This window comes from Pelodiscus sinensis, chromosome 7, assembly GCF_052426305.1.
Source record: "Pelodiscus sinensis isolate ZL-2025 chromosome 7, ASM5242630v1, whole genome shotgun sequence".
NCBI classification, from domain to species: Eukaryota; Metazoa; Chordata; order Testudines; family Trionychidae; genus Pelodiscus; species Pelodiscus sinensis.
In genome coordinates this window covers 57079210-57090697 of record NC_143058.1, presented here as the reverse complement: position 1 = coordinate 57090697, position 11488 = coordinate 57079210, and the positions used below count along the sequence as shown (strand labels likewise).

Here is an 11488-nt window from a genome sequence, read left to right as displayed (position 1 = left end):
GCATATGAGGATGGCAGCTTAAAGTGTTGTTTAATACAGCCCACTGAGTCCAAAGGCACATGAGGGTGCAGTGTGGTATTACTGTTAAACCCAGCCTGCTAAGTCCAGGGAAATATGAGGGGTCAGCTTGTGAGTGCTGATTAACCAGTCCTCTGAGACGTGCTCTGTTAGTGGGTGTTTCTAAGGTGGGAAGAACCCCATCCTGAGGAACCTAGGTCCTGCAGGAGAGCTCCATGGGAGACGGAATTGGCAGCAGGTAGAATTCAGCCCCATATGATAGTATAAGTTAACCTCCCCTCAACCCCATAAGAGTAATCCTAATAAATAAGCATACCCCAGAATATTGGGCAAATATGGTAACAATAGGATGAAGTTTAATATAGACAAATGCAAAGTATTCCACTTAGGTAGGAAAAATCCATTTCCCACATATAGAATGGGAAATGATTGTCCAGGAAGGAGTACTGCAGAAAAGGATCTAGGGGTCATAATGGACCTCAAACTAAATATGAGTCAACAATGTGACACTGTTGCAAAAAAAAAAAAAAAAAAAAAAAAAAAAAGGCAAACACAATTCTGGGATGCATTAACAGAAGTGTTATGAACAAGACATGGTAAGTCATTCTTCTGCTTTTCTGTGCACTGATTAGGCATAAAATGTGGTCCCAGAGCCTGCTCTTCCGGCATCCCAACTGCCTGCCCCCAGAGAAGCTCAGAGCCCCTCTCTCACTTCAGATCCCTTAATCCAAGATCAGAGCCTGCACCCCAGCCCTCTGCTTGAGCCCCTCAGCCAAATGAAAATGAGCGAGGATGGTGAGAGAAGGACTGATTGAGCAAGCAGGGCTTTGGCGGGGGGGAGGGGAGGAAGGTATCGGGGTTTGGGAGAGATCCTGCCTGGATGACACTTAATTCAGACAGGGATCTCAATTAAAAAGCTCGGCGACCCCCGCGTGCCGATGTCTGCAGCGACCCACGTGGGGGAAGGTAGGGAAGAGCCGGAGCGAACACACGGACTAGACATGGCTCTGCGACTCGATCGCTCTAGTCTCCGTGCTCCTGCATCGTTGCTCTCCGCTCTCGACTGCTTTGGTCTCAGGGGGCCGGTAGCTGCCGGGGCGGGGGGCGGGCGGTAGGAAGTGGGAAGCGGCTTCCGGGTGAGGAGTCGGCGGCGCGGCTAGCAGGAGAGGGGCTCCGCGCGGCGGCCTGAGGGGTGGGGAGAAGGTACCGGGGGCGGCCTGAGGCGGCGGGGAGAAGGGGCGGGGGGGCCTTAGTGTCCCGTAGCGCTAGCTGCACCCCGGGGCCCCGCCCCTCGCTTTCCTTGCGGGGACGGGCCCGCAGAGGCTGTCACGCGAGCCCCCCCGCGGGTCTCGGAGAGCCTGGTGCCTGGATTCGGACGGCGAGGCCGGGCTCGCGCTGCAGTGGCTGCCGGCAGCGGAGCCGATCTCTGTGCTTCCCAGAGCAGGGGAAGGGGAGCGCTTCGTCTCCCTGCGCTGCAGGGTAATGCCGAACGCAGCTCTCAGCCCTTCTCGGGCTTGTCAAATGGCCTTTGCACGTGGAGTGCGTGTAACTAGACCCTGATGACTAATACCAGCATAGCAAGGCAGTGTTCATTGACCTGCTCTATCATCTGCGAGATAGTGTGGGGAAGTCAGTCGGGGGTACACTGTCTGACTGCTCACAGTACTAACACGTCCATGTATTTTAAAAATGCACGAAGACCTATGTGAGTGAGTTACTGTGTTGTCTTAACACTGCGTTTGTATATAGATAGAAATATGGATAACATTTGACCATAACTAAAGTCACTTTAGATTGTCTTCCTGGTTCCAGAGGGAGAGGCATGGGCTGGTTTTCTTTCTAGTCTGTTGATTGGTATCATGTCCCTCTGTTTAGTTTTTGCATCGAGTACAAGTGAGCAACTATTTTAATCTCTTTCCTGGGGGGGAGGAGCAGAGAAGAATGTCTGATGGAGTCCTTGAATTAGGAGAAGTATCCACCCTTGCTGAACAACACTCTACATTTTGCTTACCAGTAACTTCTGCAACTAAATTTTACATGGTACTAAAGCTCTTCTGTTTAATGGCAAATATACTTTTTCTTTCTCAAACTCTCTTTTGATTAGGCACAGAGTTCAGCTATTGTTCTTATGGAGTAGAATTTTTTTCTTTTAGATTTTTGTATTGCCTAATTCTGAAGATAATTGCTTCCGTCCACTAACCTTTCCTGTTGATAACATCCAGGTGATGAGACGATTTCCTTTAGATCTCCACCAGAGTTTGTTGTAGAAGTTTTGTTTCTTCATATGAGTGTATAATGCTTTATTTTGGTTTTGTGCAGTATAAAGAAAGAGAGAAAAGAGTGTCTGAGATGAAGGGTTACTTCACTATAGAGGTACCAGTTATTGAGCTGGCTAACCCTCCAGATACACTTTTGCTAGAAACTAGGGATATTAAATATCAGTTAATTGAGTAATCGATTAACCTCACAAATTTCTTATCGGTTAGTTGACTATTTCATAGTCCCCAGGGGTGGGGCTAGCAGCTAGTGTGCTCCAGGGGTGGGGCTAGCAGCAAGTGCTCTCCAGCCCTACTCCCAAGGAACCTCCTACCACTCCATGCTGCTGCCTCTATGGGGTGCCAGGTGGGAGCTGATTCGTGAGGGGAGCCAATTAAAAAACCAGTTTCCCTAGTGGTCTGGCGGCTGCCTGTTGCCTTGTGCTGCTGCCTCTGATACAAAGGTAACAATGCAGGGTGGCAGCACACCCTATCCGGGGGATGGGGTGTGTGTGTGTGTGAGCTCCCAGACCTGGCATGAGTTGGGACTACTTTAAATTCAGAGCTGTGGTGGGGATAAGTCCCAGACCCAGCGCATGCAGGACTGAGCCGGGTTGCTGGCCAGCCTTCTAAAACATTTACTGGCAAGGGGGAGAAGAGGGATGCGTGTAGTCTATAGCATTAACCTAAAAGCTTTTGCTTATTGGTTAATCAACTACATTATTACATCCCTATTAGAAACCACCATATGGAGAGCTTAGATGAGTGACTGCTAATGGGGGGTGGAGGGGAGCTGCCCATGATCTAATGTGATTTGGCAGGCAGCAGGAGAGTGAAACAGTTAAAATAGCCATTAAAATTAATCCTCTTGAAAACATCGACATTTAGATGTTGTAAATATGCTGTTTAAATTTGAATTTGGGCACCTCACTCCAGTTGACTTTAATGGAAAACTAAAGGTATCTAAATAGCTTTGAGAATGTGGGCCTCTGTTCCTGTATTGTAGAATCTTCATGGCAGAGATCTACAAGGCTGCTGTGGTGCAAAACCCTTAGAACAGTAAAGGGGGTATTATAGGCTATGACTGAGGAAATTTGCAGTTTCCTTGTGAAACTTTGGAATAGATTATCTTGGTATTCAAAAGAAAAGACAATTGTTCGCTAGCAATGAAACCAAAGTGTGAAACCAAACATTGCAGGGTGGGATCCCCCAAAAGGGCTAATCTTGCCATACAAACTAGCAAGAAAAAGCAAATCAAGAACTTGCTTGATTTCCTTGCAGATTACACACACGCACACACCTCGCAAAGCGGGGCTCGCAAAGCGGTGGCGAGCCCCTTTCGCGCGATTCTGCGCATGCGCAGATCGCTCTGCGCCGGCTCTTCCAGGTTATTATTTGTCAAGCACTGTGTGTGTGGATATATATACGCTCTCTCTCTCTTTGTTTCTCAGCTCTGTCTGAAAATAAGTCCTGAAAAAGTTGCATATGATCTCTTAAACAAAGGCTTTAGCCACTGTTCTAACCAGTTACACTCTTATGAACATCAGTCTTTACCCTCCCTTCTTTCCCTCTGCAGCAAGATATATTCCTCATTAAATAGTAACTTGATTTCCCAGTTCTGCTTTTATTTGGCATTAGAAGCAGGGATCTAAGCTGCCCATAAAGCAAATGTTGATCCTCATTTCTATTTCTTTATTGGTACCTGGCCTGTGTTCTTGAATTCATCTGTTACTTCTAGTTCTTCCTCCTAAGATTATGAAGTCAGAGTCTCTAATCGTTCTTTGCAGGCAGAATATAACTTCCTCTTGGCAAGTAAAAGCCATTCTCTGTGAACTGACAGTCAAAGAGTGGTATCAGAATAGTGCAGACTGTAAATGCTTATCAGATAGTCGAGTCGACTAGTCGCTTCCCCACCACTTGCTGCCTCTATCAGAAAGAGGGGGTATTTCAAAGTGTCAGCACTGCTTCGAGCCTGGGCCAGCTAGGGTGTCCCCATGTGGCATTTCAAAGCGGCAGCGCTGCATAGAGCCTGGGGTCAGCGGGGGAGTCCTTAGCTGACTCCAGGCTCCATGCAGTGCTGCTGCTTTGAAATGCCATGAGGAGCCTGATGCCGGGCTCCCCACGGTGTTTGAGTGGCAGCACTTCATGGAGCCTAGGGTCAGTGGGGTAGTCTCCAACTGACCCCGGGCTCTCTGCAGCACTGTTGCTTTGAATCATTGTGGGGAGCACAGTGTCAGCAGGGACTGCCCCACTGGCCCCGTTCTCCCGATGCTCTATCAACTAATCTAATAGTCAATGCAAATTTCATTAGTCAATTGAAATTTAACATCCCTAGTGTAGAGCTCACTTTTGGTATCCAATTTCAAAGGCTGCTTTTGCTTTATTATCAGGTTTAGGTTTGTAAAGCATGTGCATTTAATACACTTACGTTATTTTTCCAGAACACATGAGATGGCCACAGATGACAAACAGTCTCCAACACTGGAATCTGTCAGTGATCTGCCCTGCTCTCCTAGCAGTCCCTCTCATCTCACTCACTTCAAACCATTGACTCCTGATCAAGATGAGCCTCCTTTTAAATCTGCCTACAGCTCCTTTGTAAATCTCTTTCGTTTTGGCAAAGGTAAATCTTACAATCAAGCTATAGCTATTAATTGTACCAAATGTCCTACTTCCATATTCATGCATAACTAGTGTATGACACTTCATGAGATGAGGGCATGGGTACTGCCAGCCAGTCAAATGAATGATTAGGAAGGCTCTTATGAGGGTTTTACTTTCTTTAGTGAAATATATGAGCTGGATTCACTTTCTGGCAAGGCAGTAGAACCTTGTTCATAGGATTAAATGTGCCAGGAGTTGAAAATGTGGATGTCTGAGCTGCTTGCAACCTCTGATTATATCCAGATTGAGAGCTGCAGCAGCCAATAGTGCATGGGGAGATGCATTAATAAGCTTCTTTCCACAGGGTTTCTGTAGAGGGTGTAAAGATCATGTTTCTATTAAAAAAAACCTCCCAGGATGGAAGCGATGTACCACTGCATGTCCTGTACAGTGAAATGAGTATTTCTGATGCAAGTTCTATCCCGGCCCTGCTTCTCTCCACTCATATTGGTGATTTCCAAATGGTTAAGTTTCAGTAATGAACATAGGGAAACCACTTCTTAAAATACATTTCTAAAGGCTAATGTGATTCTGCGATGCATAAACAGGATTATTATGGTAAAGAATAGAGATGTTGCTTTTCCTTTCTATTTGTACTGACGTGTCACATTCTCTTATGCACAGTTCAAGAAGATTTTGATAAATTGCCAAGTGTTCAGAGAATAGCCACAAAAATGATTAAAGGATTAGGGAAAAAAGTCTGAGACACTCAAGAAGCTCAATTTAGTTAGCTTGCCAGAGAGAAGAGAAAGGAGCACCTTAATTATGGTCTATAAAAGAGGTGGGCGACTTGTAGCCTGAGGACCATATGCAGGCCATCGGGGTCATATATTTGGCCTGTGAGACATTTTGTTTACCATTGCCCACGTGCAGAGTTGCCAGATTACACTGGTTTCTGTGTATTTTTCTACCGATATTATTAAAGTAACACGTAAAGCAAAGGTACGTGAATTGATGTGCATACTGATCGCACACAACATTGATTGTAAGAGCCATGGGCTACTTCTACATCAGTGAGCATGCCAAGATTTTGATAAGTGGTCAAGGGCTCCACTTTTCAGTGGAGTAGGTGTGTGATCTGGGATGGAGGTTGGGTGCAGAAAGTAGGTTGGGGTAGGAGTGTGGGGTGTGAGAGGAAGTTTGGGTTGTGACCTGGAGCAGAGGATTGGGTTGCAGGGTCCAGGAAGGGGTATAGGTGTAGGAGAGGATTCTGACCTAGGGGAGGGATGTAAGAGGGGGTGCATGGGCTAGGAGGGAATCGGGATGCAGGAGGGGGTAGATTGCCAGAGGCAGGCTCTGGTTGGGAGGTACTTACCTAAGCAGTTCCCAGCCAGCAGCCCAGCAGGGCCCTCAGGCAGGCTCCTTGCCTGCTAGTCGCCCTAGACCACTCAAAACAGCTGGCTGTTCTGTGAGGCTCTCTGAGCTGTGCAATGTGTAGAGGAAGACTGTGTGCTGTCCCTGCCCTCAGCACAACCTTTTGGCTCCCCCTGCCCATGGCACAGAGAGCCACAAGGAACAGAGAGCCAGCTGCTGTATGCTGGAGGATCCTGGCCTGCCCCTGCTCTATATCCTGCTTTATGTCCAGTCAGAATGCTGCTACAGTTCAGTTGGCATGCCATGTAATAAAGAGCCTCCTAGTTTTGAGTTTGTGTAGTGTCTAGCCCCGTGCAATGGGAGCTTTTATCCAGGATGAGTTCCCTATGTATTACAGTATTGCAAATAATAATTCAAATAAACTATCTATAAAGCTTCTTTAGCTTTACATTTTTCTAGTGCTGCTAGATTTCAATGTCTCTCTTCTACTATTGATTTCTTGCTGTTCTTGAACTTAGATGATGGTAGGTTCTCATCTCCTGCAGAGATTGTCCAGGGTGAGCAGCAGGCACTGAGTGGGACTTGGTCCAGTCCTCAGCATACCTCACGGGCACAGTCTCTGAGGTCCCCCAATCCATACAAAAAGCAGCTTACTGGGGAGCTACAACGCAGAGCTTCTACAACTTTAGGTAATATGTGTCTAATTTTAATATTGTTTATATTTTAGTTGGGTGTTGTCTAATCCTGGGAGGTTCTATACCTATATTTCAGGTGCAGCAGCTGAAGGAAAGAGAATTTCAGTGAGTTTTCCAAGGCAAGAACTGGGATTAAAACTTGGGATATTCCTAGCTCTGTTTGCTAGTTAGACTACGTAACTTTCTGTTTAAGTTGCAACTTCTCCTTCTCCTAAGCATGTCTGGTCTTCTCTCAAGGCACTGTAATAACTTGACTAGCACAGCTTTTTATAATCACTGATGACAAAATGTTATCTTGCTCAAGTAAGACTAGCAGAAACTGCTAGGTCAAAAATCTTTAGTCCTCTCTCCATAGCCAGGATTGCATTGCTGGATAAAAGTTTAAATGCCTAATTATTCAGCAGAATTGCAAGTAAACAAAACTGACACTTCTCGATGAACTGCAGGGCACAGTCCTAATATGGTTCCTTAGGTTTCAGTTAGCTGTAGCATTCACTAGTTGCATCTTTGAGGAGGAGATGCCACAGGGACTCTCAGAAAATGCTTTAAATGCTTGATCAAATGATACTATGCCATACTGAATTGCTACTAGCCAGCTATTTGCAATGAACTAAATAATACTGGATTCTGCCATTGTATAACAGCTGAGCCAGTACCTGGATGGCGGCCCTTCAAAGAAAGAGGTGCTGCAGCAAATGGCATTGGTGATTCATGATGTGGAATTGGCAATCCTTATTTCTTTACTATATATTGTAGAAATGTGTGTCTGTCCATCTGTGAGTCTGTTTATTCAAGAACTCCTCCTAACTGGTAAGAGCTAGGACTGCTACATTTGGCATGTAACTTCCTCTTCTTATAACTTCAAGCAAGAGAAGGGTTTGGTTGTGCCAGGACAATGGGATGTGCCTGGAATTAAATTGTTTGTCATAAAATGGAAAAGGAGGGACAGTTATCTTGAGAATTATCAAGGGGCCAGAGATGGAGGTTATAGCTGTCCCTTTGTCCACCCCTGCCAGCCCAATGGGGACTGGGACAGCTATCCACTATATATTTCAGAGAGTCTGTGTGTCTGTCTGTCCCCTAGCTGCGCCTGCTGCAGTAGCCATGGACAAATGCTTCTCACCTGGCCTCGAGCAGTTATGGCGAGAGAGGGCCTGGGTTGTCCTCTCTCCCTGGGGCAAGCTGCATACTGAATCCCTTATCTGCAGCTCCATCACTGAACAATGATTTAAATGAAGAAAAACAAAACTTATTTGTGTTGAGGACACAAGGAATTTCTAGTTCCTGTTAATTTAACACCCCCAGAATGGAGCTAGAGTATTGTACTAGAGATCTTAGATATCGATTAATTTAATAATTGTGTAACTGCATCAAATTTAGCTGTTACGTGATTATTTAATAATCCCTCTGATAGAAAGGCAATAGCACAGGGCAGCAGCAGCCCCTGTCCACGGGGGACCTGAGCTCCCTGTGGACAGAAGTGTTGCAGCGGAGAGATCTGGCCCCAGCAACTGGGCAGTAGCAGAGGGTTGGCAGTGACCACGAAGTTCTGGCTCTGGCAGCAATGGGACCAGCGGGAGCTGGAGAGCTCCAGCCTAGGGAGTGACAGCTGGCTAGGTAGTGGGGCATAGGGGCAGCGGTTTAGCATGGGCTATTAAGGGAGGGATCTGGTCTGGCAAACCCCCTTGTCCGGGACCAGTCAGGTGCCGAGGGTACTGGACTAGAGAGGTCCACCTGTACTAGTGTTTTGGTGGCTGTAACAGAGAAAGGAGGTAATAGGGAATGAACATGTAGGAAAGAAGAGATGACATGGGAGAAACTGAATGATACCTAGAATGCAGTCTCTTCTATTGTTATGTCAGCATGTAGACAACTACATGATTATTTTTAATCCTATCAACTACATGCATTTCCCTCATCCCTTACTGCCTCTGTATGAGAGGCAACAAGGGAGAGGGTTAGCAAGAGCCAGTGCCTGCGGGGAGCCAGCACAAGCAGTGGATCTGCTGCTCCCCATCCCCCTCATGCTGCTGCTTCTTGATTCAGAGGCAGCAATGTGGAGGATGAAGGGAGGGGGGTTGGCGGGAGCCAGTACGTGCAGGAAGCTGACTCTTAAGCTAGCTCTCTGTCTGTGTTGGCTCCGTGGACTACCTGCCCTCCTTGCTGCCTCCTACAGGGGCAGCAGGGGTGGTTGGGCAGGCAGGAACCAGTGCTACCTGTCACCCTGCACAGCTGCTTCTGTGGCGTGGGCTCCCCGGGAGTGGGGGTGGGAGTGTACTGGCTGCAGGCCCAGCCATTTGATGTGGTTACACGCTGTCTAACTCCCCTACTATCTTACATGCACTAGATTCTGTTCTTGTTGTGCACTCTGTCTCCTGACATTTCAGAACCCTTACGTAGGAGAAATGGGAATTGACTCAAGTAAATTAAGAGACATTGGGTCAATTTTAATTAAAACTTTCTTTCCGTTATTTGGTGAATGAGCCTCGTATGTGACATCATTTGTCCTTCTGACCTGTTAAGTAAAAGTTAATTTTTAAATCTAACTAGTATAAAGTTAGCTATGTAAATATAAATTTTCCCTAACTATATTATCCTGAGTTGCAACATGGTTACTTAATTTAAACACACTTATTTTCTGAAACCATTTGTTTAAAAAGAGCTTTGACTGGTGTGAGAGGCTGGTTCAGTGGAAGTTTTGATACATCTGATAGCCACCTGTCACTAGAACATATGCCCATCTGGAAGTTGATGCATTTACCGTATATTCCGGCGTACAAGACGACCTCTGATGTTAAAAAACATCCCCCAAAAATCGGGGGTCGTCTTGTACGCCGGGTATACATCCCAGGCGCGCCTGGGCTGCTCCCCCGCCGGCTTCCCCCGAGGCTTTCAAAGCCGCGGAGGGGCTCCGGCGGGGGAGCAGCCCAGGCGCGCCTGGGATGCCCCCCCCGCCGGCTTCCCCCGAGGCTTTCAAAGCCGCGGAGGGGCTCCGGCGGGGGAGCAGCCCAGGCGCGCCTGGGATGCCCCCCCGCCAGCTTCCCCCAAGGCTTTCAAAGCTGCTGCGGCTTTGCTCCCGGTGCCTCTGGTCTGCTGGGGACCATCTCCAGCAGACCAGGGACACCGGGAGCAAAGGAGGCGGAGGGGCGCTGGGGTATAAGATGAAACCCTATCTTTTAATTAAAAAGATAGGGGGTCGTCTTATACGCCCAGTCGCCCTATACGCCGGAAAATACGGTATTTTCATGGCTGTCCCTCTGAACATAGTACTGGGATTACTCTGCTGGAGATAGGGAAGAGACCTTAAGATTTAAAGTAGTAAAGACATTTATGTTCACTCAATATCCTCCCTGTACTTGTATCCTGTTAAAATACCTATAGACATACTCCAAAATGGCACTGACTTTGGTCTTTAGATCTTGTTATACCTTTAACCACCTGAAATTTAAACATATCGGAACACAACATTTTAAGAAAAGATTCTTATTGCAGATCTGTAGTGGTTTTAGTGGTTTGTGGACAAATGTCCAAATGTTTTCTTGCATCTGGGTTTAAAGTTTCTAGGAATGAAGCCTTTCAATAGATTACAAGCAGATATTTTTAGTTAACTGTAATTTTTAAAGCTATTTTACAGGTAAGATTTCTCCTGCCACACCCCCAAAGTTAGAATCTGATTTTTACTGCACAGCAACAGTTAACACACTCTTGTTAGTGTTGTCAGCATTCCTGCTGACATCAGTGATATATAAAGCAGTAAACAAAAAGCAGCCATGTTTATTTGCTCTGTACTAGAGGGAGCAAAATAAAGTGTTAGATGGAGAGCAAGGAAGCTGGTAAACTTGAAGTTGTTTTGGAAAGCAAACAATGTAAAGAAGTAACACTCATTTAAAAGGCAGGAAAAAATGCACAACCAAGGAGAATTGTTGTAAACATTTTGAAAGGACTGACTCTTATTGCACCCTAAATATCAAAGATCACTTAAGTTTATGTTTGTAACACAATTGGTGAAACTAACTGGGGGGAAAAAACTGAACATGACGATTACGATTAAGCTGCTGAAGTGAAACCTGTGGATGCACTTCTTTGTTTTCTTACTGAATCCGACTTTATTAATGGAGACTCTTAACTATGTTTAGAATTTGCATAAATAGTTATTGCTGTTATGGCTGTTTATATAGTAAAGGGCTACATTTAAGGTCTCTTCTGCAATCTGGTGATTGTGTGTTTCAGAAAATATTCTAAAATGAGACTGCTAATATATGAGAATTGCATTTTTCTTTTCAGAAAACACTAGATAAAAACTACCACTTGTTCTGAACAATGCCTATTTAAGTTCTCTTTGACATTATACTAGAGGGAACAGATGGATTTTTATATAACCATCTCTTCTCCTCTTCAGACACACGAAAGAAAGTAGACTCTTCGGTAAGTGGCCATGATCCTCGGACAGCTGTTCAGCTTAGAAGTCTCAGCACAGTCTTAAAACGTCTCAAAGAAATCATGGAAGGGAAAAGCCAGGTACTGCATCAAGGGTTTTAAGTG

General features: G+C 45.9%; 1 protein-coding gene across 13 annotated transcripts in view; it reads left to right on the top strand.

The window, feature by feature from the left end:
- Positions 1-1137: 1137 nt before the first annotated feature.
- PIKFYVE (phosphoinositide kinase, FYVE-type zinc finger containing) overlaps positions 1138-11488 on the top strand; it is a 188419-nt gene continuing 178068 nt past the window's right edge. For 3 of the 13 annotated variants that reach the window (XM_089779802.1, XM_089779801.1, XM_075933816.2), the window contains exons 1-4: positions 1509-2058; positions 4715-4896; positions 6770-6940; positions 11346-11464. In XM_089779802.1, the coding sequence (XP_089635928.1) occupies positions 4725-4896; positions 6770-6940; positions 11346-11464 (462 nt within the window). In that variant the 5' untranslated portion in view covers positions 1509-2058; positions 4715-4724. The other 10 variants (XM_089779803.1, XM_075933815.2, XM_075933818.2 and 7 more) reach the window with 9 other exon arrangements.